Source organism: Callorhinus ursinus, unplaced genomic scaffold (assembly GCF_003265705.2).
Source record: "Callorhinus ursinus isolate GAN/ISIS: 27379988/994484 unplaced genomic scaffold, GSC_fseal_2.0 scaffold8, whole genome shotgun sequence".
NCBI lineage: Eukaryota > Metazoa > Chordata > Mammalia > Carnivora > Otariidae > Callorhinus > Callorhinus ursinus.
In genome coordinates, this window is record NW_027397070.1 from 41,325,438 (window position 1) to 41,350,733 (window position 25,296).

Sequence of the window (25,296 nt, forward strand, 5' to 3'; positions counted from 1 at the left end):
TATGAAACCCAAGACTATACAATTGTAGACTGGTTGTTACAAACATAAATGAAAGATTCCTAAATAAAATATTACCAGAGATGATGATGATAAGATGTGTGCATGTATTTTTAAAAAATCTTCTAGTGGAATTTATCTAAGAAATGCAAAGATGACCCAACATCAGAAGCTGCTAACGTAAGAGGCCACTTGTAACAGAGTAAAAGAGACAAGGTTTAGGATCATCTTATAGATGCAGAAAAGTCATTTGATGGAATCCAAAGTTTCTCCATTACAAAAACTCAGCAAACTAAGACTAGGAGGGAACTTCTTAATTGTTAAAGAGTATATAACAAATACCTTTGTAAACATCACTCAGTGGTAAAACCTTAGCTGTATTCTTGTTAAAATCAGGGGGAAAAAAGATGATGATACCTGTTATCAGCCCTATCAGTGCAATGAGGAAAGAAAATGAAATCAGATATAAGAATTGGAAAGAGAAAAGACAAGTGATCTTCCTTTGAAGATAATAAGACTGTTTACACAGAAAATCCACACTATAGGAAAAGTATTATAAATAAAAAGGGAGTTAGGCAGTTTGCTGACGATAACATCAATATTGTAATTGCCAAAGGCTGGGGGTTTGTGGGGAGAATGATGAATAGGCAGAGCACAGAGCATATCCATATAATGGGTATGTGTCATTATACATTTGTCCAAACCCATAGAATTCACGACACTAAGAGCAAACTGCAGTGCGTACTATGGACTTTGATAATGTGTCAATGTGGGTTCATCAGTTTTAACAATGAATCATTCTGGTGGGGGCTGTTGATAATGGGAGAGCCTGTGGGGGGGGCAGGGGACTGTCTCTGTACCTTCTGATCAATTCTGCTGTGAACCTAAAACTGCTCTAAAAAATAAGGTCTTTTTTAAAAATAGTCAACGGCATTCCCTATACTCTACATAAAACTAATTTGAAGGGAGACAGAATAGGATGGTAGCTGGAGGAGAACGTGGTATGAAGGGAAGGTTCTTAAAGATGAGAGATAGATACTGGGCATTCTGTTGCTGATCCTGATAGAATAATTCAGTAGAGTAGAAGAGGCTGATTGTGCAGAAGGGAGATGGGGCTGACATCAGTAACAAAGTCCTTGAGACATCAGAGAAGATGGGACACAAAACACTAGAGGGGTTTGGCTTTAATAGGAAGAGGGACACAGATACTAACGCCAGTACTTTAGCAGATGTCTTGATGGGGAAATGAGGGTTTCAGTCTGATTATTTCTGTTTCTTAATGAGACATGGGTTCAGATCATCAGCTGGGAGTGGGTGATGATTAGAGGTTTGAGGGGGAGAAGAGACACAAATAGTGATCTTGCAAAAATCAGAATGAACTTGCTAGAGAAATAAGGCAGGATTTCTGGGCAATATTGAGTCTTCATTTGAGAACCACAGTAGTCCTGGACTTAAAGTGGGATCAGTCAACTCAGGGTGTCATTTTCCCCATTCATCTTAAACTGCCTCAGAGCCACTGCAGCCTAAGCCAATAGTTGGGTTTAACCAGCGTGGGGGTGTTCTAGGCAAGTTTGGTAGATAGAACAAAACAACAAAACAAAACAAAAATACAAATAAATAAACAGATGAGCTTACATGATTGGTTGAGGAACACTAGAGAAAGCTGGTTGGAAAGATGAAACTGGTGGTTGGTTCATATGACAATTAAAATCTAGACTTGAAAGGGGTGCTGACGAGGTCTAGGCTATGGCCATTTAAAAGTAGCTGAGGAAGGTGGAAGAACAGTCCATGGAAGTAAGTAGGTCAAGGAACTCAGAGACGAGGCATGTTCGTCACCAAGAATGATGACAGAAATAGGGGTGAATGGGAGGAGGGTGAGCTGGGTTCTCCTGTATTGGATAAATAAATGAGTAATGGAGACATGGTTGATGACAGCAACAAAATGGAGAAAGGTTTCATGGTCTGAAGAAATGAGCATCCAAAGAGCTGTGGTTTTCATAGGATAAGTTGGAGAAAAGGCATGGAAGGAGTCGAAAGCAAGGAAGACAACTTTCGTATTGTCAGTCTCTGGGATACATGGACAATGAGAGAAAAAGCAGACCCCACTTTTGAGTGCGATGGGGAAAACCATATATACTTGGGCCAGCCAGGTTTCAGTGGTGGCCCCAAGATGAACAGAATGTTTAAAGAAGAGGATAGGGACTTAAAGGAGTTCCAGAAAGTTTGGGGGAGAAGGTGGATATTGAGTCAGATAATAATAATTGGGTCAGATATTAATAACAGTACCAACATTGTTTATTGTCTCTTCCCCTCTCCTACCCCCACTAGCATATCAAATTTGTGAGGGTAGGGATCTTTGTCTATTTTGTTGAGTGATGTATCTCAAAGACTAGAAGAGTGCCTGGAGATCCTAGATGCTCAGTAAATATTTGTTGGATAAATAATGGTAGCTACTATCTACTGAACACTAACGTGCCAGGGTATAGCTAAGTGTTTTATATGTATTATCATTATCACCCCATTTTATAGATAGGAACATTGAGGCACAGAGAAACTAAATAGCTCCCCTTAATTTGTGGAGCTAGCAAGTGGTAAAGCTGAAGTCCAAACACACTCTAGTTGGAGTTTGGCTCTGGGGCCCCTATATCCTGAACCTCCAAATTACCCCACCTCCCTATGTCGGGGACATACAGGGCAATATCGATCTAAGAGCCCAGGTGATGGTAAATGACCAAAGAGCAATGAGGTTAAAAATTAAACAATAAATATTGCTACTAATTGCAAAAGCTAGTCTCAAAGCTGGAGTAGGGCATTTGCTGCCCCGAATGTTGTACACTCTTGTTCATCTCTCGCTATGAACCAGCCACTTTCTGCTGTAAGTTTGCAGTTCTTTCCGCTATATCTTGACCCGCCACGTATCTCCCTTCCTTGCTTATTTTTAGTTTCACCTGGCAAACCCTCAGCTTTTTCCACTAACTTTTTTCTAGGACAGTCAGGCACATTGGAACCTAGGCTCTGAGCATGTGATATTGACACATCAATCTTACTGCAGGCCTGAGGATCACCAGGCTGACTCACTGTCATACTGATTCCAACTGTATACTCATTCTGGAAGCACCCTTTGAAGTGCTGAGATTCTGCTGGCCATTTTATGAACAGCTCACACTAGGAAGTAAAAAACTAAATGAACCTTCCAACATTTCCGGAAAACCAAGAAAGAAAATGGGTAAGTGTAACCGGGGAGAGGAAACTTGTTTGTGTGTTAGGCCTCTGCCTCATGTCCTGCAGTGAGACATATGCTCCCTGGAAGACTGGAGAACCAGCCTCAGAAATGGGCAAGAGGCAATTAAGCTCCAGAAGCCAGGAAGTAAGAACCTCAACAAGGGTCCCAAAAGTCTGGTCAGGATACCCGACCTGGATGCGATGACCCTCCTAATGTTTCCATTTTCTCTGTCCCTCTGTTCAAAACTCACATGCCACGGGGGAGCATCTGACTAGCCTAACTTGGGTCCCAAACCTCCTATCCAGTTCTATCCACAGACTCATCCTAAGCGGAAGAGATTATCTCCCAAAACGAAAACAGGGTGGTGTTAAGAAGAGGAAATAAGTGCTAGGCATTCTAACACAACAAATGCTCACAATTCCCAGCTCCTCCCTGGATATTTAAGATATCACAAAACCTTAGCTCCTCTCTGGCTGCACTTTTTGGGGTCAGTCCTAACCTGGTCTGAAGAGAAAGATCTCTTTTAGTACCAAACCAGCCATGCTTTGACATGATTATCGATATCAAACAATATTTCTTTGGAAGGAACTCTTCAATTTACTGTCACATGAATGTTTCCAGGTATACCAAGTTACCTTTTGCACAATTGGTCTCCCTCTGTGAAGTTATTTTTTCTTGGCTTTAAAAATAAAATTCTTAACTTGTTATTGATTTAGATCGTTATGGAGATTTTTCATACTTTTTCCCTCTTTTCCCTTTGCCACTTTTCCCATTGGTTTTCTTTCATTAAAAACTAGGACCCGACATTTCTAGAATGGCTATCACAATAACAGCACATGTGATCCCTAAAGAGAGATCCTGCTCTAATGTGGATTAAAAGGGGTTGCTCTGTTTTTGGAAAGGAATCATGAATCACTACAAATCTATTTTGTTTTTGTTTTGTTTTGTTTACCTCTGCAACATCCTTTAAGATCAGTGTGATAGGATACCCATTCTGAGGGACTGTTGGAAAAGAGAAAAGACTCTTGATCAAAAGTATTATCGTTTCAATTCTTGTAGACTTAGCCCATATCTTGGGATAAAGTAGATTTTTAATGAGATCGTTTGAGTGAGAGCTTCAGATATATGTTCTCTTTGAAAAAAATTTGTGTCTGTGGCAGTTATTATTTCCTTAATCTTTTCAAAAATTTCTCTATTTAGTTACTACCTTTAAAGTTTTTTAATAAATAATCTCATTTTATTTCTCAAGTGAGTTGGTTACAAGAGGTATTTTGTCCCCATTTGATTCATGTAGAAACTGTTTCATCAAAAGATTGTGATCTACCCAAGGTCATATAGCTAGTTAGTCCTAAAATCCGGCCCCAAATCATAATGTCTTCACTTCTGGGCATATGATTAATGAAGTCAGGGATCTAAACTTGACGCCAGTACTTTACTTGGGGCCTTAGACGCTGCTTTTTAAAGGGCCTCACTCTGGCCCTTGTCTTATCTCATGGGCCAAAGTGGTGTGACCACTCAGAGACGACCACATCCTGGACCACAGCTTGGATCCCAGAACCTGGAGTTCACTGTCAAACGTCTCCAATCTTGTTTGAGTCTGCCTTCCCAAGGCCAGACTGCACCCTTGATGGGGGCACCACTAAGGCAGAATGGCCGCCAAGGGGCAGCCATTTGAGGTGAAGGGGGTGTAGCTGGAGCTCGGACTTGCGGGTTGGCGTGTCCACATGAGTGTACAAGACCCCTGGTAATGCAGAATGGAGTGGAGGCTGGGAAAGGAAGGACTGGGGGCCAGGAGCCACCTCTCCCCACTGCTGCCTCCCTTCTGGGAGGGACTCCGTGGTGTCCCAGAATTCTGAATTCACACCTGGCTACCAGGTCGTTAGAAGAGCATATTTTTTCTCACTGTAGGCAGACAGAGCACATTTTGTTTAACAGTCAGTGAGCTTGATTTATACCTTTTCAATATTTAGACATATGAGACATGGCCTCCATTTCTCCTCTTGCCCCAGGCCCTGCAAATGTGAGTGGTGGGCTTGCCGTATGCCAACATACTTAGTTTGGCTAGCATGCTGGATTGTTTTGTTTTGTTTTGTTTTGTTTAACATCTTGAATTAGTTTCCAACATTAACAACCGGGAGATTTCATATAAGAATAGAGATGTTTGGTTTCTCTTTTGAACAAAACACAGACAATCGTGTCATTCCAGGCCTGCCTACCTATATGGCAGGAAGGAGCTGGGGCCGTGTAACAATGGTGTGCTCTAGATGAGGCAGGCTTTCCCGCTTGCCCCAGACCCCACCTGCCTCCCTTCAGTCATCCTGGTGACCTCTCTGGCCCCTGGGGGCATTTGAGTTTGTCACCTCTGATTTAAGTCCTTCATCAGATATGTCTTTTCTATATAAAGCCGCCATGCTGACCCACTGAACACATTTTTTGTCTCTTCTCTCCAACTTCCCTCAGAAAAAACTGGGTTGGTTTTAATATTTTCATTAGCTAGGTGTAATCCCCGATATTTCCATACGGATAAATGCATATAATTTTGGCATCCTATTCCTTAACTTCTGAATCTTAGAGAGTCATTGAAACAACAGCTAGGAATGTCAAGAGAGCAATCTCTCGGCAGGGATCCTCCCTTTCATGGCGCCCTCCTAACTGGAAACCAAACGGAATGGATTTTCTCACTTTGACCCTGGCGAGGGAGGGAGATTTGGTGGTAACTGACAAAGAGCTTTTTGTTCAGGTTTGCATCGGATAGATCAGCTCGCCCCACGGTGTGGCCCTTTACTTTTTCCAGGCTCATCTTCCCTTTCTGCCGCCGAGGAGCCTGTGCCCTTTCTCTTCCAGGCACACGGGCCACTGGCCTCCCAGCCTTTAGGTCTCCGGTGCTCAGCCTCTCCTCCACCCCGCCTCTCGGTCTGGAAAACAGCTTTGCAAGTTAACCTCCAGGGGCATTCCCTCGTTTTCCAGCGGGGTCCCCAGCCCCACGGGCGCCCAAATAGGCTCTTTACACTCCATAGATGGGAGAGAAAAATCTGCTTGTTCTGTTGCAACTGTCAAGCAAAAGACGTGCTGAGCTCAGATAGAAATAGCAGCAGGGTCAGGGCAGGGCAAGGCCCCAGCATTTCATTAGCTCAGCCCGCTCGGGGTGATTAAATGCACACAGTGGCCCATGAATGGGGCCATGGAGGGCAACCACACAGCGCAGCACAGAAAAATCATTCTTTGGCTGCTGTCGGCTGGCTGAATGGGACTTAATTATTGGGATAATGAGAACTGATTTTTGTTGTTTTAATTTTGGGGAAGGGGTGAGAAAAGAAGGGACTTTTTCCCTCATCTGGGTGAAAGGATGCTAAACTGTGGCCTCCAGCGGGGCCCCACATCCTCTAGGCTGCTGTCAGCTAAGCCCTCCTGTGTCTGCTATTTTTTACGGACACAATAAGAAAGGGTGTGAGGCTTGTGTTCTGTGGTGGTGTTTCCTTTAGTCCCCGTAATCCTGGCAGGCTGTGTCCTCCGAAGAGCATGTCTGTGTTGGCATCCATCCCCAGCAGCTGTGGTGAACTAACAAGGACAGAGAAAATCCACTGGACAGAGCTGTCTGTTCTCGGCCCCTTCCAAGTGCTTCCAGGTCATGAGTGAATCCCATCTTGTTCCTTCCTTTGTTTTGTTTTAAATACAAGATCTAGTGAATTAAAACAATCTGCTCAGGTCAAACATGGGCAAAGAATTCTGAGTTCCTAGCATTCGTTTTGAGGCTTGAGACCTAGGTGTTGTGGAAACACAAAATGGCACATCCCACCCACCCCGAGAAAGTCATCTGGGGAGACCCAAAACGATTGGAGAAACACACAGAGGGGCCCTAATTGAATTTGAAGCTGGCTACCAGGAGAAGAAAGAGAGGGTGGGTTTTGGAGCACCCTCCAAATGAAGCTGATGGAGGCTTGCAAGGGCTCCAAATTTGAGTAGAATTTCAACCAGAAGCAAAGGGTGGAATTGGACAGTGTTTTTGAGAGAAGGAAACAGATGTTGCTGGAATGAAGAAGCCACGTGAAGAGTAGGACCAGATGATGTGAAGTTTTGAAAGCTGGAGTGTGCTCTTTTTTGTCCTTCCTAAGTCCACCTTTGTCCATAAAAAGCGGTTGCTGTTGCTTTCACTTTGTTTTTATTTTTATCCCTACCCCCCACCCCAGCGCTTTAAAGAGAAAGCAAGGAAGAGGGCATGCCCTCCTTCATGGAGCACAGGGAAGGAAACTCCCTTTGATGTTTCGGGGCTTTTGGTTTAGGTTCAAGACCTGTGCTGGTTTCTTCTCAAGGACTGCCCTGGCTGTATCGTCCATTTAGCATCTTCTGTTCTTGAAGACTTTGAAAGGATGTAATTTAAGTTCTTCAAATCTGGCAACTAGATTCCTTGTAGCAAGGAAGAGATGGCTAAGGAGAACTGGCTGGAATAGGTTAATGGCCTACCTGGCCCCTTTCCCAGGAGAAATGCCATAGTCTTTCCCAGAAGCCACATCCTCTATGCACAGTCTTGATTGAATGTATCTGCCCGTCAGAATCAATTCATCATGCCTGTCAGCACCGGGAATGGCCTCTCTGGCTGAAACAGTGGCTACGGCCCTCAGGATCGAAGAATCCTTTGCCTTGGAAACCCATGTAGGTCAGAGGGCAAAGTTGAGTCTGGGTGGCATGCCGTATTCTTAGGGTATGTTTTCCCATCTCTGGAACCTACTCTTGGGCTTTTATGTCACCCAACTCACTTAGCTCGTCACAGAGCTATTTGTCAGCACCAACCTTTGCGGCCTTGCTTGGGCCTAACACCGTTTATTTTGGAAAGAAGAGAGTTGGCAGAGTGGAATTTGAAATAACAGCTCTTAGTATTTACACCTTTTGTTTGAGACCATCAAGCACCCTTTTTTATTGAACCCTCTAAAATTAAACAATTTTTGAACGTATACTCCCATTATATATATATATATATTTATTTTTACATTATACATGTGTATTTCTTTACTAACATACTATGTATGTACATTAGGAAACATACACAAGATTACATTTTTTAGAAAGCTGAAGTAAAGCGGACATAAGCAATAGCTTAAAATATCTTGCTAATCATGATGGCTTCATCATACTGTCACTACCTGCTATCACAAAACTCAATAAAGGTGTCAGGCAGAGTTCATCATAAGGGAGAGAGGGTGCAAATCCATACATCTGAGAGTTCTCTTAGAATTTCCTAATTGTGGTTGGTTCTCCTTCTTGTTCCATCTGAAAATTTGATACTTCTTTTCAGCTAGAATATGACTGAGGAGAACTCATTCTAAGAGAAGTGTAAATGCTAGTCTATGCAGGAATATTTTTAGTCCCCTCGCCCATTTGGTATATGTGAGGTTGAGCTAGATAATATCCATAATGCAATGAACCAAAAACACGTAAACTGTAGTGACTTAGCTTTTATTCAAAGCCCAGAGAAGGGTGAGGACTGAGGACACCACTAGTGAGCCCTCTGCACTGTGCAGTGCCGAATCTTGCCACAGGACGCTTTATCTCAGGAACCATCCATGACCCGTGGCCACAGCCATGAATGGAATGCCAATGTGTATGTCAAACATTATGAAGCCAAATTTCTTAGTTCTTAGATAAAAATGAAGTTAAAATTCTAATAATTTCTGCCTGAATCCTCTTGGATCATCTTGTGGAACTCTGGGGTGTCCATCCCATTTGGAAACCAAAGGTCTACAGGATTAATTTCAAACACGTTAACATTGATGTAAAGGCCTTCTCTGTCTAACCCCAGTCCATCTTGCCAGCCTCATCTCCCATTGTTCTCTGTCATGTACCATTGAGACTTCTCACTGCTTCTTAAATATGAAATACCTTTTAATAACTCTATTCCTTTGTACTTCCTATTGGACCAAACTGGAATGCCTTTCCCCTGTTCTCCACTTGGCTAACTTCCTCAACTTTGAGGACCCAAGTTAAATCTTTAAAAGACCTGATTCCCTTAGACCAGAGGTCAGCAAACTTTTTCTGTAAAGGGCCAGATAGTAAATATTTCAAGTTGTGCAGGCCGTACTGTTTCTGTCACAACTCCTCAATTCTGCTATTGTATCACCAAAGCAGCCATGGATAATATGTATGGAAACAAATGAGCGTGACTGTGTTCCGACCAAACTGTCTTTATAAAAATAGGTGGTGGGCCAGATTTGGCCCTAGGGCTATAGTTTGCCAACCCCTGCCCTAGACAGTTTGTTGCCCTTCTAGCTTTGTCTCCATGACTGTCTGTTCTAAAAGCACATCTTCCTCAAAGGACTAAATCCCTTGAAGTCAAAGACTTATTCCTATTCCTTAGAAGCTAGAAGTCTGGGACCTAGAAGCCATTCAGTAAGGGCGTATTATTGATTATCAAGCATTATCCAGATATTCTTGGTGGGAAAATGGAGGGAAATTCTTCCACTGGGTACAAGATTGAATGGTTTACTTCTAAGACTTAAGTAAAAGATTGTACAAAATCCTAATTAATGAGAGTAAAAGAATTGGCTTGAGTTAAAACTAGGCTTTCTATCAGGGCAGTCAGTGTCCTGCTCACCTGATCATCCACATTCATGTTCTCATCACATTGCTTTTGTCCACGGCTTCAACAGCGTCTGGAGAATCCCTTCATTTTCAACCACACAGCCACTCCACTGCTAAGGTCAAAATCTCCCTATGTTTATATGTTGCTTTGTGGTTTGCAAAAAAAGTAGCACAATTCCCAGTTTGTAGATGAGGCAACTGAGGCATGTTAAGTACCTTTCCCAAAGAATGATAGAGCTGGGACTTTGACCCTGGTGTTCTGATTCCAACTTAGGCTCTTTCACTAGACCACGGAAGCTCTCAAGCAGTTAGAACAAAAGGACACAGTGCAAAATTAGTTCAAAGAAGAAACTGATCCCATGTGAGATTCCAAAGAGAACTTGAGACAACATATGTGAGAATTTCAAGGGTAGGTTGTCGAGTTGGCCCAATAGAAATATAAACTCCTTGCCAACTTTGCACAAGATACATAAATCTCACGATCAATTTACCTAACTTTCCTTTCCCTTGGAAACACAAAAATTAAGACTAGAAATTGGCTTGAATGAAGGGATTTGCACCAAGCCTGCAACCCTGCTACTCTTGTCAAATGTCTCGTGAACCCCAGTGTTGAAGACCTTACCATTTTGTTTGACTGTGAAGGCAGCCTATGCATACTTGCCACCAGTGAAAGGTTAATACTGACTCAGAAGCAGGAGGACCACTGACTGAATCACCACCACTTACTATAGTCTTCGGCTCTGTATTCCTTGGAAACCTCTTGCCTCAGTTTGGGCTTGACTCAACCCACTCAGAAGGAGAGAGAGCAGTTTTATAGCCCTTCATGGAGTGACTCCAAGCCAATTGTGTCTATTTCCAAATGATCTGACGCAGCAAGAGAATCATATTTCCTTTGGAGGCTTGGCTGAGGACAGTTGGGTTGGTGACATCGAGCCAGAGTGAATAAAATAAGGCTGTCAAGAAAAATCTGAAATGGTCTCCGAGGAGATAGGACTAATGAAATGCTCAGGTCAGGAGCAGGGTGCTTTCTGGAAAGATTCAAAAAAGAAAGGAGGACAAGGTGACCATGTGTGAAATTCAAACGAATCAACGGTGATTTGAGGATGCCAGGTAGATTGGCACCTACCCAGTACCTTTCTGAGAGCGGGCACTAAGCCTAAAATAATTCACAAAATCTACCTCTCATTTTTATTCTTACCTTTAATCAGATTTTTATTGAAAATTTTTATGGTTGGTTCCCTGTCCATTTTCCCCCCACCCTGACAAATGTATTTGCCAAAGACCAACAGATCCCTGTGTTCAATTATTCTGGCCTCAGAGAATAATGATTAAGGAGTTCCAAGAATGGGATGTGGGAATAGCAGAGAAGTTAGGTTTCACTTAAGGTCCTTGGAAAGAAGCAAGTACCCTGGGTTGCTCAGATGGAAATGGAGCTGGTTCTTCATAGATCCTGTGAAAAGTTAAGCTGAGCCCTAGAACCAACTCCCAACCCAGGGGAATTTCTGTTCTCATGGATACAGACAGATCTTTGAGTCCAAGGGTACGTATTTGCTTCATTGTTCCCTGCTTTGGTTGTGCAAAAATATTTTCAAAGTAAAGGCATAGTGACAAAGTTGGGCTCTTTGAGGCTGTTCCTTGAGTGAGAGGAGGTGTGTGTCTCTGGCTGTCCACTTGGCAATGAGGTCTTCACACTGCTTCTTTCCACCCAACTATTCTGGCCACTGGAGTTGTTTTAGCAGAAAGTAGTCTAAAAAGAACACCAATCACTTCCGTTTGCTTCATGCTCTTCCCATCAACTCAACTGGCATGTTTCAGGCACCTGCTGTGTGCCAGGCATTTTCTTCAGAATGGAGCAAGACTGCCCTTGCCCTAGCAGTCTACCAGGGGAGACAGTCAAGTGTTCTAAGTAGCTGGGGCAGAAATAGTGTGAGAAACACTATGGAGACTCAGGGGAAGGAGCTGTTGTAAAGCAGCTTCACCAGAAAGCAGACGTGAAAAAGGGAAGAGGGCCTGACTAGATAGGGGACTCTGTCCATCACTCATTCTTCCACATATTGATTACCCACACATTTATTACTTGCTTGTTATTTGCCAGGAAACACGGGTCTGGGAATTCGAAGATGAGTAGGACATGGAGCATAGGGTTAGAGGGGAGGGGGCAGGGAGGAGGGAGTGGAAAAGGAGCTGAAAAACAGATCGGGCCAGGTAGGCAAGGGCCTTGCATGCCAAGCTGAGTCTGAACCTTGTTCTGTGCATAATGAGGAGCCTTTGAAGGTCTTTATGTGGGTGATGGCACAGATTTCCACCCCACCCCATTATTTCCGACCTCAGCCCCTGATCCGTTTCTCTCCTAGCACTTACTACAACTTGGAAGTATTTTATTCACTTGGCTGGTCTGTGCTTGGTTCCTGTCCAACTCCCCAATGGCGATGTGAGCCCCATGAGGACAGGGACCCTACCTGGTCCTACTCACTGTTGTATGCCCAGTTCTGGGCACAAAGTGGGCCCTCAGCAATATTTACCAAATCAGATCTGTGCTCAGAGAATGGTCTCCTGTTTGTAGAGTAGAGGGGATCTGAGGGGTGAGGGTGGGTAATCCCACAAGAAGGACTATAGCAGTAGAGAGATGCTGGGAGCCTAATCTGGGGCAATGGTGGCAGAGATGGAGGGGGACAGACTTAAAGGACTCATTGGACTTAACGCTGACAGACCTTGATGAGGGAGAAGGAAGGGTCAGAGGGTGACTCTAAGGTTTCCATTGGGATGTCTGAGTGGCTGGTGATACCACTGAGAGAGAAAGGACAGGGGAGGAACCCAAGGAGGGACTTGTCATGGGAAGCAGGAGAGCATAGATAATGAGATCAGTTTTGGACATGTGTGATTTGAGACATCTGTAGAATGCCTGACTGGAGATGTTCAGCAGACAGTCAGAAATATATGTGGACAATCCAGGAGATGGCTGAGGCTGAGGTCACAGGTTTTCGGTGATAAATGAAGCCAGCAGAGAGCAAGGTTGCTCAAGGAGAATAGAGTTCGAAGAGACAACAAGCCCAAGCCTGGAGGAAACACAATTTAATGAGAGAGAAGGAAAGAGGAGCAATGGAAAGACAGGGGAGGTCCAAGAAGTAGGAGGAGGAGAGACGGGGACCCAGAACATGGCCCGTCCCCCCCAGCCTTGGTCTCTACCAGAGCTGCCTAGCTCAGGCTCTTGGGCCTTCTCTACGAACGAAGTCATTTAGTCCATGTGGGTGGACCGCAGCTTCCCCGGAAAAGGTTGCCTGGGAAGAGGACTTACAGACATGGGTGTCCCACTGTAAGCAAGACCCCAGTGATCCTGTCTTCGGGACCTCAACAGTTTCCTCTTGAGCAGGGAGACGCTTTGTAAAGTCGGCATCATGTCCTCACATCCTGTCTGTCTGTCTGTCTATCTCTCTGTCTCCCACCTCCCTTTGGGCTTGGTGCTGGGTGAATCCTGTCAGTCCCCCTGCCAGGGACTGCCCGCTCTCCCGTGTGGGGCGCACACGCTGGGCCCCCGCCCAGCCCAGCCCTGCCACACATACTTCTACTCGGCTTGTGCGTCACCGCTATTCATCTTGTTTAGTGCTCGGCTTGGCTACGGATGCTGTAAATACGGTAATTTTAGACTCCCTGATTGGAAAGGGTTGCAGGGAGGGGAGGAGAGCAGTTTGGTTTACTCTTTGGGAGCTAGTTCCAAGCTGGCTCTGCCACCCTCTGTGTGCCCCTCTTCACCAAGCTGTGGCCCCAGCAGCCCCCCCCCCCCCGCCCTTTTTGTGTTCAGGCCTGACTTCTCTGAGCCTGGGGAGGAGTGAGAAGGACAGATCAAATGTGTCTGGGCCCTTGGTCTGGAGAATTGCAGGTTAGCACGGAGAGCACCGAGGCTGAGGGGCCAGAATGCATCCAGTGCCACATGGGGTGGAGGTCCTGACCCGGGCGAGACAATGCCGAGGGCAGGCTGCCCTGGGATTAGACCCCCACCCAGGGCCGTGTTCGGGGCACACTGGGGATGAAGTGGGGGCTACTGGAGGCCCCTGACCCCTCCTGAGCTCTCTCCCTTTTCTGTTCTTTCCCTCCTGACCTCCCCCTGTGGGGGGCTGTCACTCCCAAGGGCCTTAGGCAGCGCTCCCAGGGTTGTCAGCTAATCCCCCTCCCACCCCTTTGGTACTTAGAGCCGTGATTTGCATTTGATTACGGGACCCCAGAACAGGGTCGGAGATTCAAATCCCCCAGGGAGAGACTTCAAGGCCTTTTCAGGCAAGGGGAATCAGAGTAGGAGCTGAGACTTTTGAGGCCAGGGCCCCGTCAGGTCCTTCAAAATCCACCAGATAGACTTCCAGCTGTCTGTCCCACCTCCTCAGCAGGACAATCCTAATTCCAAGGCTCTGAGTCGGACCTGGAAAGGTCTCATTTTTGAGTCTCTGTCTATAAGTCATAGAATGCTTGAGCCCAGGAGCCTGCTCAGATTTCTTTGAGTCTAACCCGATGAGAAGTGACTTGCGCCAAATCACAGAGCCAGGTAACCACAGGATTGTTAGCCCACATCTGGTGCTTAGTCCCTGCCCTGGACACATTTTAAGGAAGCCTCTAGAAGAAAGAAAAAAGGTCTGATAGGTGTTTCTTTGTTACTGATTCCTGGGGGAAGCCACGGCAGGATCTTATCACTAGTATATGACGGCTGTTCTCCTCCCGTGATAGGAAACTTGCCCTAAGAAAACCCTGGTCTGCTCGGACTCTTGTAACAGTTCCTTACTGCTGCGAGCCATTTGTGCTGAAGATGCCTTGCAGTGAAGCTGCACTAATCTGGACTAATTCAGATTAGAGTCTAGAGAAGATCAGGCATCAGACATCCCCAGCAAAATGGTCTTATTGCTCTCCATCCTATAGTCCTATAGAATAAATCAGAATCACAGCTAACACAGTGTTCCCTAGAAGAGGTGTGGCCTGGTCTACTTTGAGAAAAAGATGGGCCTCCTGTGTAAACAGCATTTTGCCTGTTGACATGCAAATAGATCGGAGTACTTGGAAACAGTTCGTTCTAGTGGATTTACAATTTCCCCCTAAAAAAAGGGGGGGGTTCCGTAGAATTCACTAAGCACACTCTTTCTTCATACGCGGTATGGGATTTTATATCAGCCAGCCCCGATGGGCCAGAAGTCTGGAAGCTCAAGCCATCCATCCTCCCAGTGATCTGTGTTCTGGGGCGGGGGAGGCCGGTAGGTACAGGCCTTCTGGAGAGATTTGAAAATAACAGCACATGAGTGAGAGAGGGGCGTTGCTTCCAATTTTTTTCAAAAATGGTTAAGGAGAAGGTATTTATAACCATGAGGCCTGGTCCATGGAAAACAGGGACATGCTAGTGGAGGGAGAGGAAGGAGGGTGTGGAGGTCGTACAAGGCAGGAGTTTAAAGTTGTTTCCCTCCGTACAGCTCCCATTGTCCGCTAGGCAATCAGTTCGGACGGCACTCCCCACCCCACCCCCACACTGGGTCTGTACAAAGACCTGGTGATGAAAACTCTCCACGGGGCTCCCCACCACCTCCCCCAGCCCCTGGCCTCACGCATGGGCCTCCCCGCAAGTCTGCTGCCTCGTCTTCACGCCCACTCCGTCCTGTGTGCCACCCCAGAGTACTGCTCCTGCAGGTCACTTCCTTGCTTCCACTCCTCTGCACACGAATTGAATGCTCTACCATGCTCTGGCCTGGCCGTCAGCCCCCACATGCCCTGGCTCCAGGGGAACTTTCCAGACTTATGCTTTATCCCTCCTGTGTATGAGGCCAAAGGAGCATATCTGCCACCCCATGGAGTGCCCAGAGAATGGCCAGCATGTAGGAAGCATTCCGTTCTTACTATGATTTTATAATCAGTCCTTGGCTTCGGCCACTCCTTCCTTCCCTCTCTCCCTGGCTAGACTCCCTCGCCCCGACCCCCCACCACCTTCATGAGAGGTACCAGCCTCTGATCTCCTAAAACTGTCTGATGTCGGTCACATCCTATATCTGACCGGCTTACAATATTTATGTCCCGGGCTCATCTCTTTTCCCAGAATAAAAACACCTCTGGGTCAGGGCTTTCTCTCACACTTAGGTATAAGCCCTCAGCACCTAGCACAGTGGACTGTTCACAGAAAGTTCTGATTCTAGACTGCGATCCTACTGCATGAAGCATTTCCCATGTGCACCCACTGGGGACTTCCCCTGCCTGGATTTACCTTTGTAACGAACCAGTGAATGTTCCCATTGGTTCCGTTTTAGGGAGGAGGAAAGTGAGGGTCAGAGGATGTTCACTTGCTTGCAATTGTAGGTAGAGAATGACAGAGCTGGGATTTGAACCCAGCTTGTTCCACCCTAGAACTTGAACTCGAACTCCTATGGGCTCCATCATACTCCTCTCATGGAGACAGGGACTGTGTCTTTCCCTAAGACAGCGTTGCTGATTGGCAACCTGAGAGCCAAATCTGGCCTACAAATGTGTTTTGTTTGGCCCAGGCAGTGTTTTTAAAAAATCGGGAAATTTTACATCATCATCTACACTTCTGGCTCCACTGGCAAACTGGGGAGATCCGGTGACCCTGAATCCAGCATAAGGCTGAGAAGCAGCCGTGCCCTCCTTTCTCTCTGGCCCTTCCAGACATTGTCTGCCTCCACTGTCCCATTCACGGCTTCTCCCCCAGGGTGTGGCCTGAGAGGGACCTCAATTCTTGGTTACACAGGACTGTCCCAGATAGTATAGAATGTTTAGCAACCCTGGCCCTCACCCACTAAGTCAGTAGCACTCTCCTTCAATCATTTGGACAATCAAAATCACCCCCCAAACATTTCCAAAGCCCCTGGTAAGAAACACTGGCAGGTAACCCCTTGTACCACCATGGCGGGCACACAGTAGGGCCTCAGGTAAAAAGGTTAAACAGGCTTAGAACGAAGTATCTGCCCTAAACGCTTCCCCATAGTAAAGGTTCTCATGTAAACAGAGGCAGAAAAATGAAGTAACCATAGTACTTAAAAAATAAATTATCTGAAGCAAATTTAGCACATTCCTCTAAACACCTGTCCCACGATGGAAAAAAAAAAATTAGTAATAACATGTTCCCATTGAGGCATTTCCATTCTGCATGCCTCAGCTCCCGCGGTAATGTTAATTGGTTATGGTTTTCTTCTAGGCCTTCCTTGTCATGAGAGTTACTGTCCAGCTGTCAACCAGACCCCACCAGGGAAAGGCTGCTTTTAAAGGGACAAGAAGAACTGAAGCACATGCAGCTTTTACAGAGAAGTGTTAATCATATTTTTGCTGTTTGTTCTAATTATAAAAAATACCGCCTGCTTACAGGAGTCATTTCAGAATATAGCAAAATACTAAAAGTAAAAATCCCTCATAATTTCATCGCTTGAAGATAATCATTGTTTATATTTTTGTATATTTCCTTCCAGTCTTCTCCCCCACCCCATACGCAATGTTTGTGTTTGTTGTTGCCGATTTTATTTGGCTTTTGGCAAGATTGGGACATACTGTTGATAAAGTTTTCCTGGCCACCTCATGGCTCCGCCCATCATCAGTTTAATCAATCCCCTTTGGTTGGACATAGAGTCGCTTCTCAGTTTTTAAAATAAACAATACAGCAATCAGCTTCCTTATTCCTAAGTTCTTTGGGGTCACTCTGATTATTTCTATAGAAAGTGTGCTATCGGCCATGGGCACAGGAAGAGATCATCCCCTCCGCAGCGAGATGGTGTTGGCTCTGGATCTAGAGAACAGGGTGGAGTAAAGGGGAGATTGAGGTCTGGTAAGGAATGTCCAGGCAGGGAGGAGCCCTTGTGGTTGAACTTGTACCTCCTAGTGCGGCTGCAGCCCAGCCATGTGCCCAGAGTGAGGGGACGGGCTGAGGGGCTGGGGACTAGGCTGCCAAGGTCTCACCACAGGAAGCAAACAAGGACTTAACCAAAGGATGAAAATTGTTTGGCACCACTGAGAGCCCAGTTGTGGTCACCCCGTGGGATTTAGTGATAGAGACCATTGGCACAGACTCCCAAGTCTCTCCACAAAGCTGGGAGACAGAAGCCAAGGTGGGGTGAGGGTAAGGGTGGGGATAGAATTGACTCAGGTTTGGGAAATGGTCTGACAGATCCAGCCAAAGTTCAGAGGGGCTGGTGAGAGCCTCGTGAAATCCTTTTCCACCCCAAATAGGAAGATTACTGTAACACCTAAGTAAAAATAATTTTGCAACCTAGCGAAGAGAGCTAAGAGGTTCTCCTCGCCTATGAAAATGGATTTACAGACCCAACCTGAGTTGGATGTAGACCTTGAGTTGCTCTTACGGTATAATAATAACAACAACGAACAATTTCTATAACGTGTCACCGTTTACAAAGTGCTTTATGCAATGTATTAGCCTAATCTCTCGGGATAGGTGTTATTAAACGTTATTCTCCATTTTGCAGAAGAGAAAACTGAGGCCCAGATAGCATGATTTGTCTCAGTGCAAACAGCAGTGGAACTGGGCTCCAGACCAGCATGAAGGACAGAGTTGGAATAATGAATACATTCTTTTGTGACCAAGTCCTCTGTCCTTGCAAGATGACTTTTGTTGGAAAACAAATATATCCTCTGCCTGCGACCTTGACCTCCTTAGCAAGATGAATTAACCTGCTGAGCTACCAGGAAGAGCCAGTTCTTTCCACGTTTAGAGAGTGGGCTTAGTGTTTTACCTACCAGACTGGTCTTGCTGTGCCTGGAACAGACCATGCACATTCCTGCTGCAGGACCATTCCCTATGCAGGTGGTTCCTATACCTAGAATCTTCTCTTCCAGATGTGGCCACGGCTCATGCCCTACCCTCTTCGAGTCTTTGCTTAAATGTCACCTTCTCAGTGGGGCCTTCCTGGACCACCTTGTTTTAAATTGCACCCCTCCGACCACCCTCACCTACTGCCGGCACTTCCTTGTCTTCCTTCCCTGCTTTATTTTTCTCTACAGCACTGATCACTTTCTAATAGGCTATGCATTCTATTCATTTTCTTGTTTCTCTGCTAGAATGTGTGATGAAGACAGGATTTCTGGCCGTTTGGTTCCCTGCTTTTTCCCCATGCCTTAAACAAGCCTGGAACATACTAGGTGCTCAAAAAGTGATTGTTGAATGAGTAGCAGTAGAGGTATTAGAATACATAAAAAATCCTTAAGAACATTAGCACAGTGACTAGCTCATGATAGGGAATCATTACATGTTTGTTCCCTTTCTCTCTTTCCCTTCTCCTGTGCTAAGTGTTATCTGCTCGGAACGGTCATCTTTTACAATTGCAGTATTTCTGGAAGGGATAACACATTAAGCCTTGACATCAATCCATGAAACAGATATTGCAGGGAAAACCCACATCAAGGGAAGCGGGTGAGTCACACCCTGGACCAGCCAGGGTCTCCTGGTCCATCTGGTGGGAGGGGGACTCAGGGTCTCCTCGGGCATGTTCCACACCATCTATGACTCCAGCCAGGTGTGAATCAGTGCAGGACAGATGGGAGACAGGCAGGGGGCACCTTGGTGGAGGGAGGCTTCCTCCCGCTCACCTGTTGGAATTGGTACCTTTGTGGGCAGCTGGGCAGGTGAATCCTGGGACATCTGTTCTTTGACCTGTATATGGAAGGAAAAGGTTTTCCTCGCCCCTCTTGGGGTCCCTGGCTGGATCTGAAAATTAAACTGACAAAGACAGTGTAGCAGGAGAAAAAGCCTCCATTTTGGGTAGTGTAAGTCGTATGTGACACGGGAGCCTCCACAAGGAAATGGAGGCCTGAAGAAACAGCTGGGTCTGAGTATTGTGATGCTAGGATTGCCGAGGGGTGGGCGGTCGTGGAGGAATGGGGGAGGTTAAGGAACAGGGGGCAGGTGCAGTAAACTGGGGGGAAGCTTAGCAAAGCCTGTCTGAGAGGGTTCCTCTCCTTGTCCCTTTTCCTGTGGGGGTAAGAGATGCCTGCGGGTACGGGAAGGGCACCCTCACACGAGGGATTTATGCCCTGTTTCAGGGGAGCAGGGTTGGTGAGCAGCAGGGTGGGGAGGGGGAGGGCCAGAGTGACACGCCTGCTTCTGCCGTCTTCTCCTACTCCTTCAGCTGACAATACCGACTATGCCAAGGTGCCGTGTCTTGGGGTAGCCTGTTCTGAACCCCATCACCTGCCATGGGGCTGCAGAGGGTCCCTCCTCTTCAGTTGGAGCACCGCTGAGTTACTCACTTATACAATCCGCCCTTCATCCCCACATTCGTTTATTCAGTAGATATGTTCCGAATGTTCACCGAATATTCAGCACCGTGCTAGGGCTTAGAGAAGCTGAATAAACAGAACAGACTCAGGCTTATGGCTCCCAGTCTGTAAAGGGGACAGACCTCAAATTTGAAAGTCTGTCCAGACCCAGGGCCACCTTTTGGTCTGACTTTCCTATCTCCCTTTGGGGTCTTTTCTCCCCAGAGCCTTGCTCAGTCCAGGCCCAGGAACCAGTGGCCTCCTCCCAGCTCTCCTTGCAGAGCAGGCCCGCATTCCCCGCCCCCCCACCCCCCGCCAAGATTGTTCCAGAAGCCGGAGCCAGATGGAGGATTGTGGCCCCAGGCTAGCCGGAGGGCGAAGTCATGGGGAGAAAAGTGGGCACAGCAAAAGACGCCTCTGATTCCCTAAGGAGAGGCTCACCTGTCCCGAATGGCAGGTGCCAGGGTTGAGGGGGGAATAGAGCAGGGAAGAAGAGGAGGAGCCCACAGCAGCGGAGGGGCCCACAGGGTGGAGGGGGGGCAGGCAGAGGGGAGGTGGCCAGAAAGAGAACGAGAGTAAAGGAGAGATTGAGGGGTAATCTGAGTGTGGGAAACCAGGGAGGAAATGTCTGGGGAGGGTATGGTGTGAATGCACGGTGGGAACCCCCTGCATGGCTTCTGGAGAAAATCCGCGGTGAGGATCACCTTGGGCCCAACGTGTTAGGAGTTGCCGTGTTTCTCTGACTGCGAGTCCAAATGGAAGCTGTGTTGCAGGGACAGCCAGCCCTTTGTGCAGGTCACAAGCACAATTCCAGTCCCCCCTCTCTCCACGTCCTCAATCCTCAGCCGGGCTCTCGAGGCCTCTTGGAGAAGTGCCTCCACTTACCTTGCCAGCCTCGTTCCCTGCCACCCCACCTGAACTTTCCCACATACCATGGGATTCCACTGTTCCCTGGGTTAGCCATATGCTTTTCTGCCTCTCTCACCCCCCGCTCCAGGCTGTTCTCAGGAGTTGCCAGCCTCTCCAGCAGTCTCATCCCTTCTTCCTATGTTCCCAAACCTTGCAAGTCTTCACACCTCCGCCCAGAGCTTTCTTCACCTCTTCCAAGAAGTCTTTGCTGGCTACCGGGGAGCATCCTCTGTTCCTCCCCACACACCCTCAACCTCTCCTTGGACATTCTCCATAAACTCCCTTGTAGGCGGTCATTATCTGCTTGGACACGATTTAGCTGTTGTACCATCTAGATTGCAAATTCCTTGACCCAAATTCCCAGCGCAAGTTCAGGAAAGTTTGCCCATGGAAAGTGCTGGTAGTGAAGGCAATCGACATCCCAAATGTGCCTGCCCCCTTGGGTCTAGTCCCTGGAAACAACTCCAGTGCCTTGAAGAATGAATATTACTGCCAGAGGGGCTGCCCTCCGAAAAGTCCCAATAGCTCTTGTTATATGCAAAGTGGAAAAGGTAAGGGACTGTTCTCGGCATTTCCTGCCTTTCAATTGAGTGAGGACAGACAGATGATTTATTGGGCATTTCCTAGCCTCTCCTTCACCATAGGAAACCAGCCTGAAAAAAAAGGTGCAAATTTTAAAAAGATGTGTAGCTGTTTTGAGGGGGCATGGGAAGAATTCCTGTGTAACATTAAAGTGAAAAAAGAGAACCTCTCACAGCAGGAACTCTGATCCAGAGGCAGACTACCCATAAATTCCCAGCACCCTTTGAGGGCTCAAAGCCACTGGTGCTGGTGCGGGAGAGTAAGGCTGTGAAGTATTGTCCTCTCTCCCCAGTTCCAGATGATCCAGCTTGGGCTGAGGGTGGTAGAGGGGTGGCCTGAGCCATCAGCCATCACCACAGAGGAGCAGGGGGTGTGGGGGCCTTCATAACCTTTCAAGTGTTGGCTTCAGTTGGAAACACTTAAATATCTCCACCCCACCCCTTCCCCAGGAGAGAGCGAGCCAGGGAAAGCAGCCAAGAACAGGGGGCTCAGCAGATGCAAAGGCCTGGTCAGTTCTTCCCTACCACTCTGCAGCCGGAGTCCTGTTAGTTTCCTGGGATGCTCTAACAAGGTGCCACACACGGGTGCTTAACTGGGTGGCTTAAAACGGCAGCCGTGTATTCTTTCACAGTTCGGGAGGCTGGAAGTTTGAATCGCGGTGTCAGCAGGGCCCCACCACCAGAAAGCTCTAGGGGAGTCTCCTTCCTTGCCTCTTCCAGCTTCTGGTGGTTGCCAGCAGCCACGTGGATCCTTGGCTTGTAGATGCATCACGCCCATCTCTGCCTCCATTTTCCCGTGGCCGCTTTCCCTGTGGGTCTGTGTCATCTCCCTGTGGATGTCTAAGTCTGTGTCTCTTCTGAGACGCCTGGGTGGCTCAGTCGTTAGGCATCCGCCTTCGGCTTAGGTCATGATCCCAGGGTCCTGGGATCGAGCCCCGCATCGGGCTCCCTGCTCCACAGGAAGCCTGCTTCTTCCTCTCCCACTCCCCCTGCTTGGGTTCCCTCTCTCGCTGTCTCTCTGTCAGATAAATAAAGAAAATCTTTAAAAAAAAAATTTAAGTCTGTGTCTCTTCTTATAAGGACACCAGTCATCTTGGAACAAGGGCCCACCCTACCCTGGCATGACCTCCTCTTAACTTCCAGCTTAGGTAACATCTGCAAAGACCCTATTTCCAAATAAGGTCATATTCACAGATAAGGATTTCAATATATTTTCTTGGGATGCAATTCAACCCACAATAGGAGTCAAATGTTTATTGTCCATGGCCTCACTGGGAAGCCTTAGGTTACTCAACTAGTGACTGTGTGTTTGTGTATGTGTGTGTGTATCTGTGATTAGTATTTATATAATGTCATGTATATATATATACCCACACAAATACCTGTACACACATATGTGTGTATATATGTATATATAAATACCTACAATATGCATTTACCTATATATAACTATGATGTAATAGGTTATTTGTAATATGTACACAAATACCCCTGATTTGTATTTATATTGTATCATATATGATATCATAATATATATGATACTATATAAATACATACGACACTGCATATGACACTATATAAATACAAATGGCAGGTATATGTGATCCGTATATGTGACGTATGGCATAATACAAATATATATATGACACTAACAAATACATATTTGACACTACATAAATACCAATCATAGGAGCAGTTCTGAGTAATGCCCTAATTCTATTAATCTAGAGACCACAGAGCTGCTCTTAATCTGTTTCCTGTGTTTTTCGCACTAACGAGATGATGAGAAAGGTCTGTCTTGGCTGGGGGTGGACTCTGAAGAGGACAGGAGCATGCGGGACAGACAGAAGCGTGTGTGGCCGCCCGGGGGGGCGGCGGGGGGGGGGGGGCCGGGCCACAGGGCAGCAGCTCTGCTGGCCGAGCGACATTCTCCCCTACTTTGTTTCAGAGGAGAAGACCCAGACCCGGACGCGTGACGTGGCTCGTCCAGGTCCACGGGGGCACAAACAGGTCAACACATAGAAGTCGGGTCTGCACACACCCAGGGGCTCCCCAACTCACTCCACTTCCTTCTCTATCTTCTCTGTGCCCACTCCCCCAACTAATAGGTTTTTCACTTGAGTTACTTCCACCGAGCATGCCCAGATGTTACAGGTGGCCACAAAAATAGCACTGTTTTCCCTGCAAATGAACTGGGACATTATTTTCATGGAGGTCTTCCTACACGCCAAGTTTGAAATCCTTTGTGTTCAGTTGTTCTGGGGTTGTTGGTGAGGTGGCAGTGGGGGGCGGGGCAGGGAACCCCTTTCCTTTTTCAATTTGTTGGAGGATTTTTAAAAGAACTTTTTTTTTTTTTGGTATAACTCCAAACTGTCTTGACTAAAAGCTCCATCTCGTTTTCTGGACGCAGTGGCCTACCTGGGATGCCTTTAATGAGCCAGGGGCTCAGGGTCTCTCAGGAGCTCCCTCTCTCCCACGCCTCTGTGAAAGTGGCCTTCAGAGGCCTTGAAATGCTCTTACCCTCACACACTCCTCTGCCCCAGGTGGCCCACCTGGGGCTTCACCCTGCTTTCTCCTCTTTGCAAGGCTGCCTGACTTCCCTTCTGAAAGCCCTAGGGTCTGATTCACTCCATCCTGCTTGCCGGGATCCTCCAGCAGGAGATGGGCCAGATTCAGGAATGCCTTTTTTAAATGGGGTTTTGGAGGCATTCTGCTTGGAACCTTCGCTGGAGACTTTTTGCCAGGGCCTCTGCCATCTAGGACTAAATAGACCGGCAGAGATGGCACACAGCCTCCTACACCTTCCTCTGCCACTCCCCAATCCCTTTCACCCCGGCCTCCCCATTTGAGAACACCCAGGCCTGTACCCGAACACACTCTGAGCTCTTCGCACAGTGCCCACCCGAGAGCCCCGGGGGGACAAGAGGCAGAGGGCCGCGTGACACTGCCCGGTTTCTGCTGGGCCACATCCGCCTTATGTTCAACACAACCTAGTTCAGAGAGAGCCTCTCTGGGGGGCCTCAAACTTCAGGGAGCATCGGAATCCCTTGGGGAGCTTGTTAAGAAGGCAGATTTCCAGTCCTAATGCTGAAGATCTTACTGAGCCAGAGAATGTGCATTCTTGAAGCACCCAGAAGACTGGTGCTGGTGGCCTAGGGGCCACCCTGGGAGCAACGTGGCTTAGTGCTTGGCCAGGCACGCTCACAGGGGCCTCAGCTCAGCAAAGCATGCCCAGGGCACTTAGCAGAGGTGACTAGGCCACGGTAAAGACAGAAGAGCAAGAGCATGACTGAGGCGCCGGTGCAAACCGGAGAGGTGCAGACTTGCACCCGGAGCTGGGTGGAGGCAGGGCGGTTCCCAGTGTGACGGCTCAGCGACCAGCGCTGTGGGCTTCCACATGGAAACACTGCTGGCCCCGTGACTGAAGAGCCGTTTCAATCTTCTGCCACCAGGGATGGTGCTGGTAGAGCCTTCTCCTGGATCGGCTGGGGGTCATCAAGCCAGACAGAGGAGCTGCTCCCGAACGCCCTAATTCTGAGGAGGAAGCTCCTTCAGCTCACCTCAGGGGGGTCGTGGGGAGTAGCTGAGGTCATGTGCGCCGAGCGCTCGGCAGTCCTGGGAGCGGCCAGGGCTGGAGAAGGCGAGCGGGCGTCTGTTCTCGCGGCTGCCGGGAGCAGCCACCTCTTGTCGAATTAGACCGCATGAATTATTTGGATAGCCCCTGAGGGTCCTTGTCTCTGTGTTCCCGGCAAGCTTTGGGGTCTCCCTCTTGCT

The 25,296-nt window shown here is 47.3% G+C and overlaps 1 protein-coding gene across 1 annotated transcript in view; it reads left to right on the top strand.

The window, feature by feature from the left end:
* Positions 1-17,449, top strand: part of RAD51B (RAD51 paralog B) — a 630,999-nt gene extending 613,550 nt beyond the window's left edge. The window contains exon 12 of the mRNA XM_073895412.1: positions 16,968-17,449. Within this exon, the coding sequence (XP_073751513.1) occupies positions 16,968-17,035 (68 nt within the window). The 3' untranslated portion in view covers positions 17,036-17,449. The remainder of the gene's footprint in view (positions 1-16,967) is intronic.
* The last annotated feature ends 7,847 nt before the right edge of the window (positions 17,450-25,296 follow it).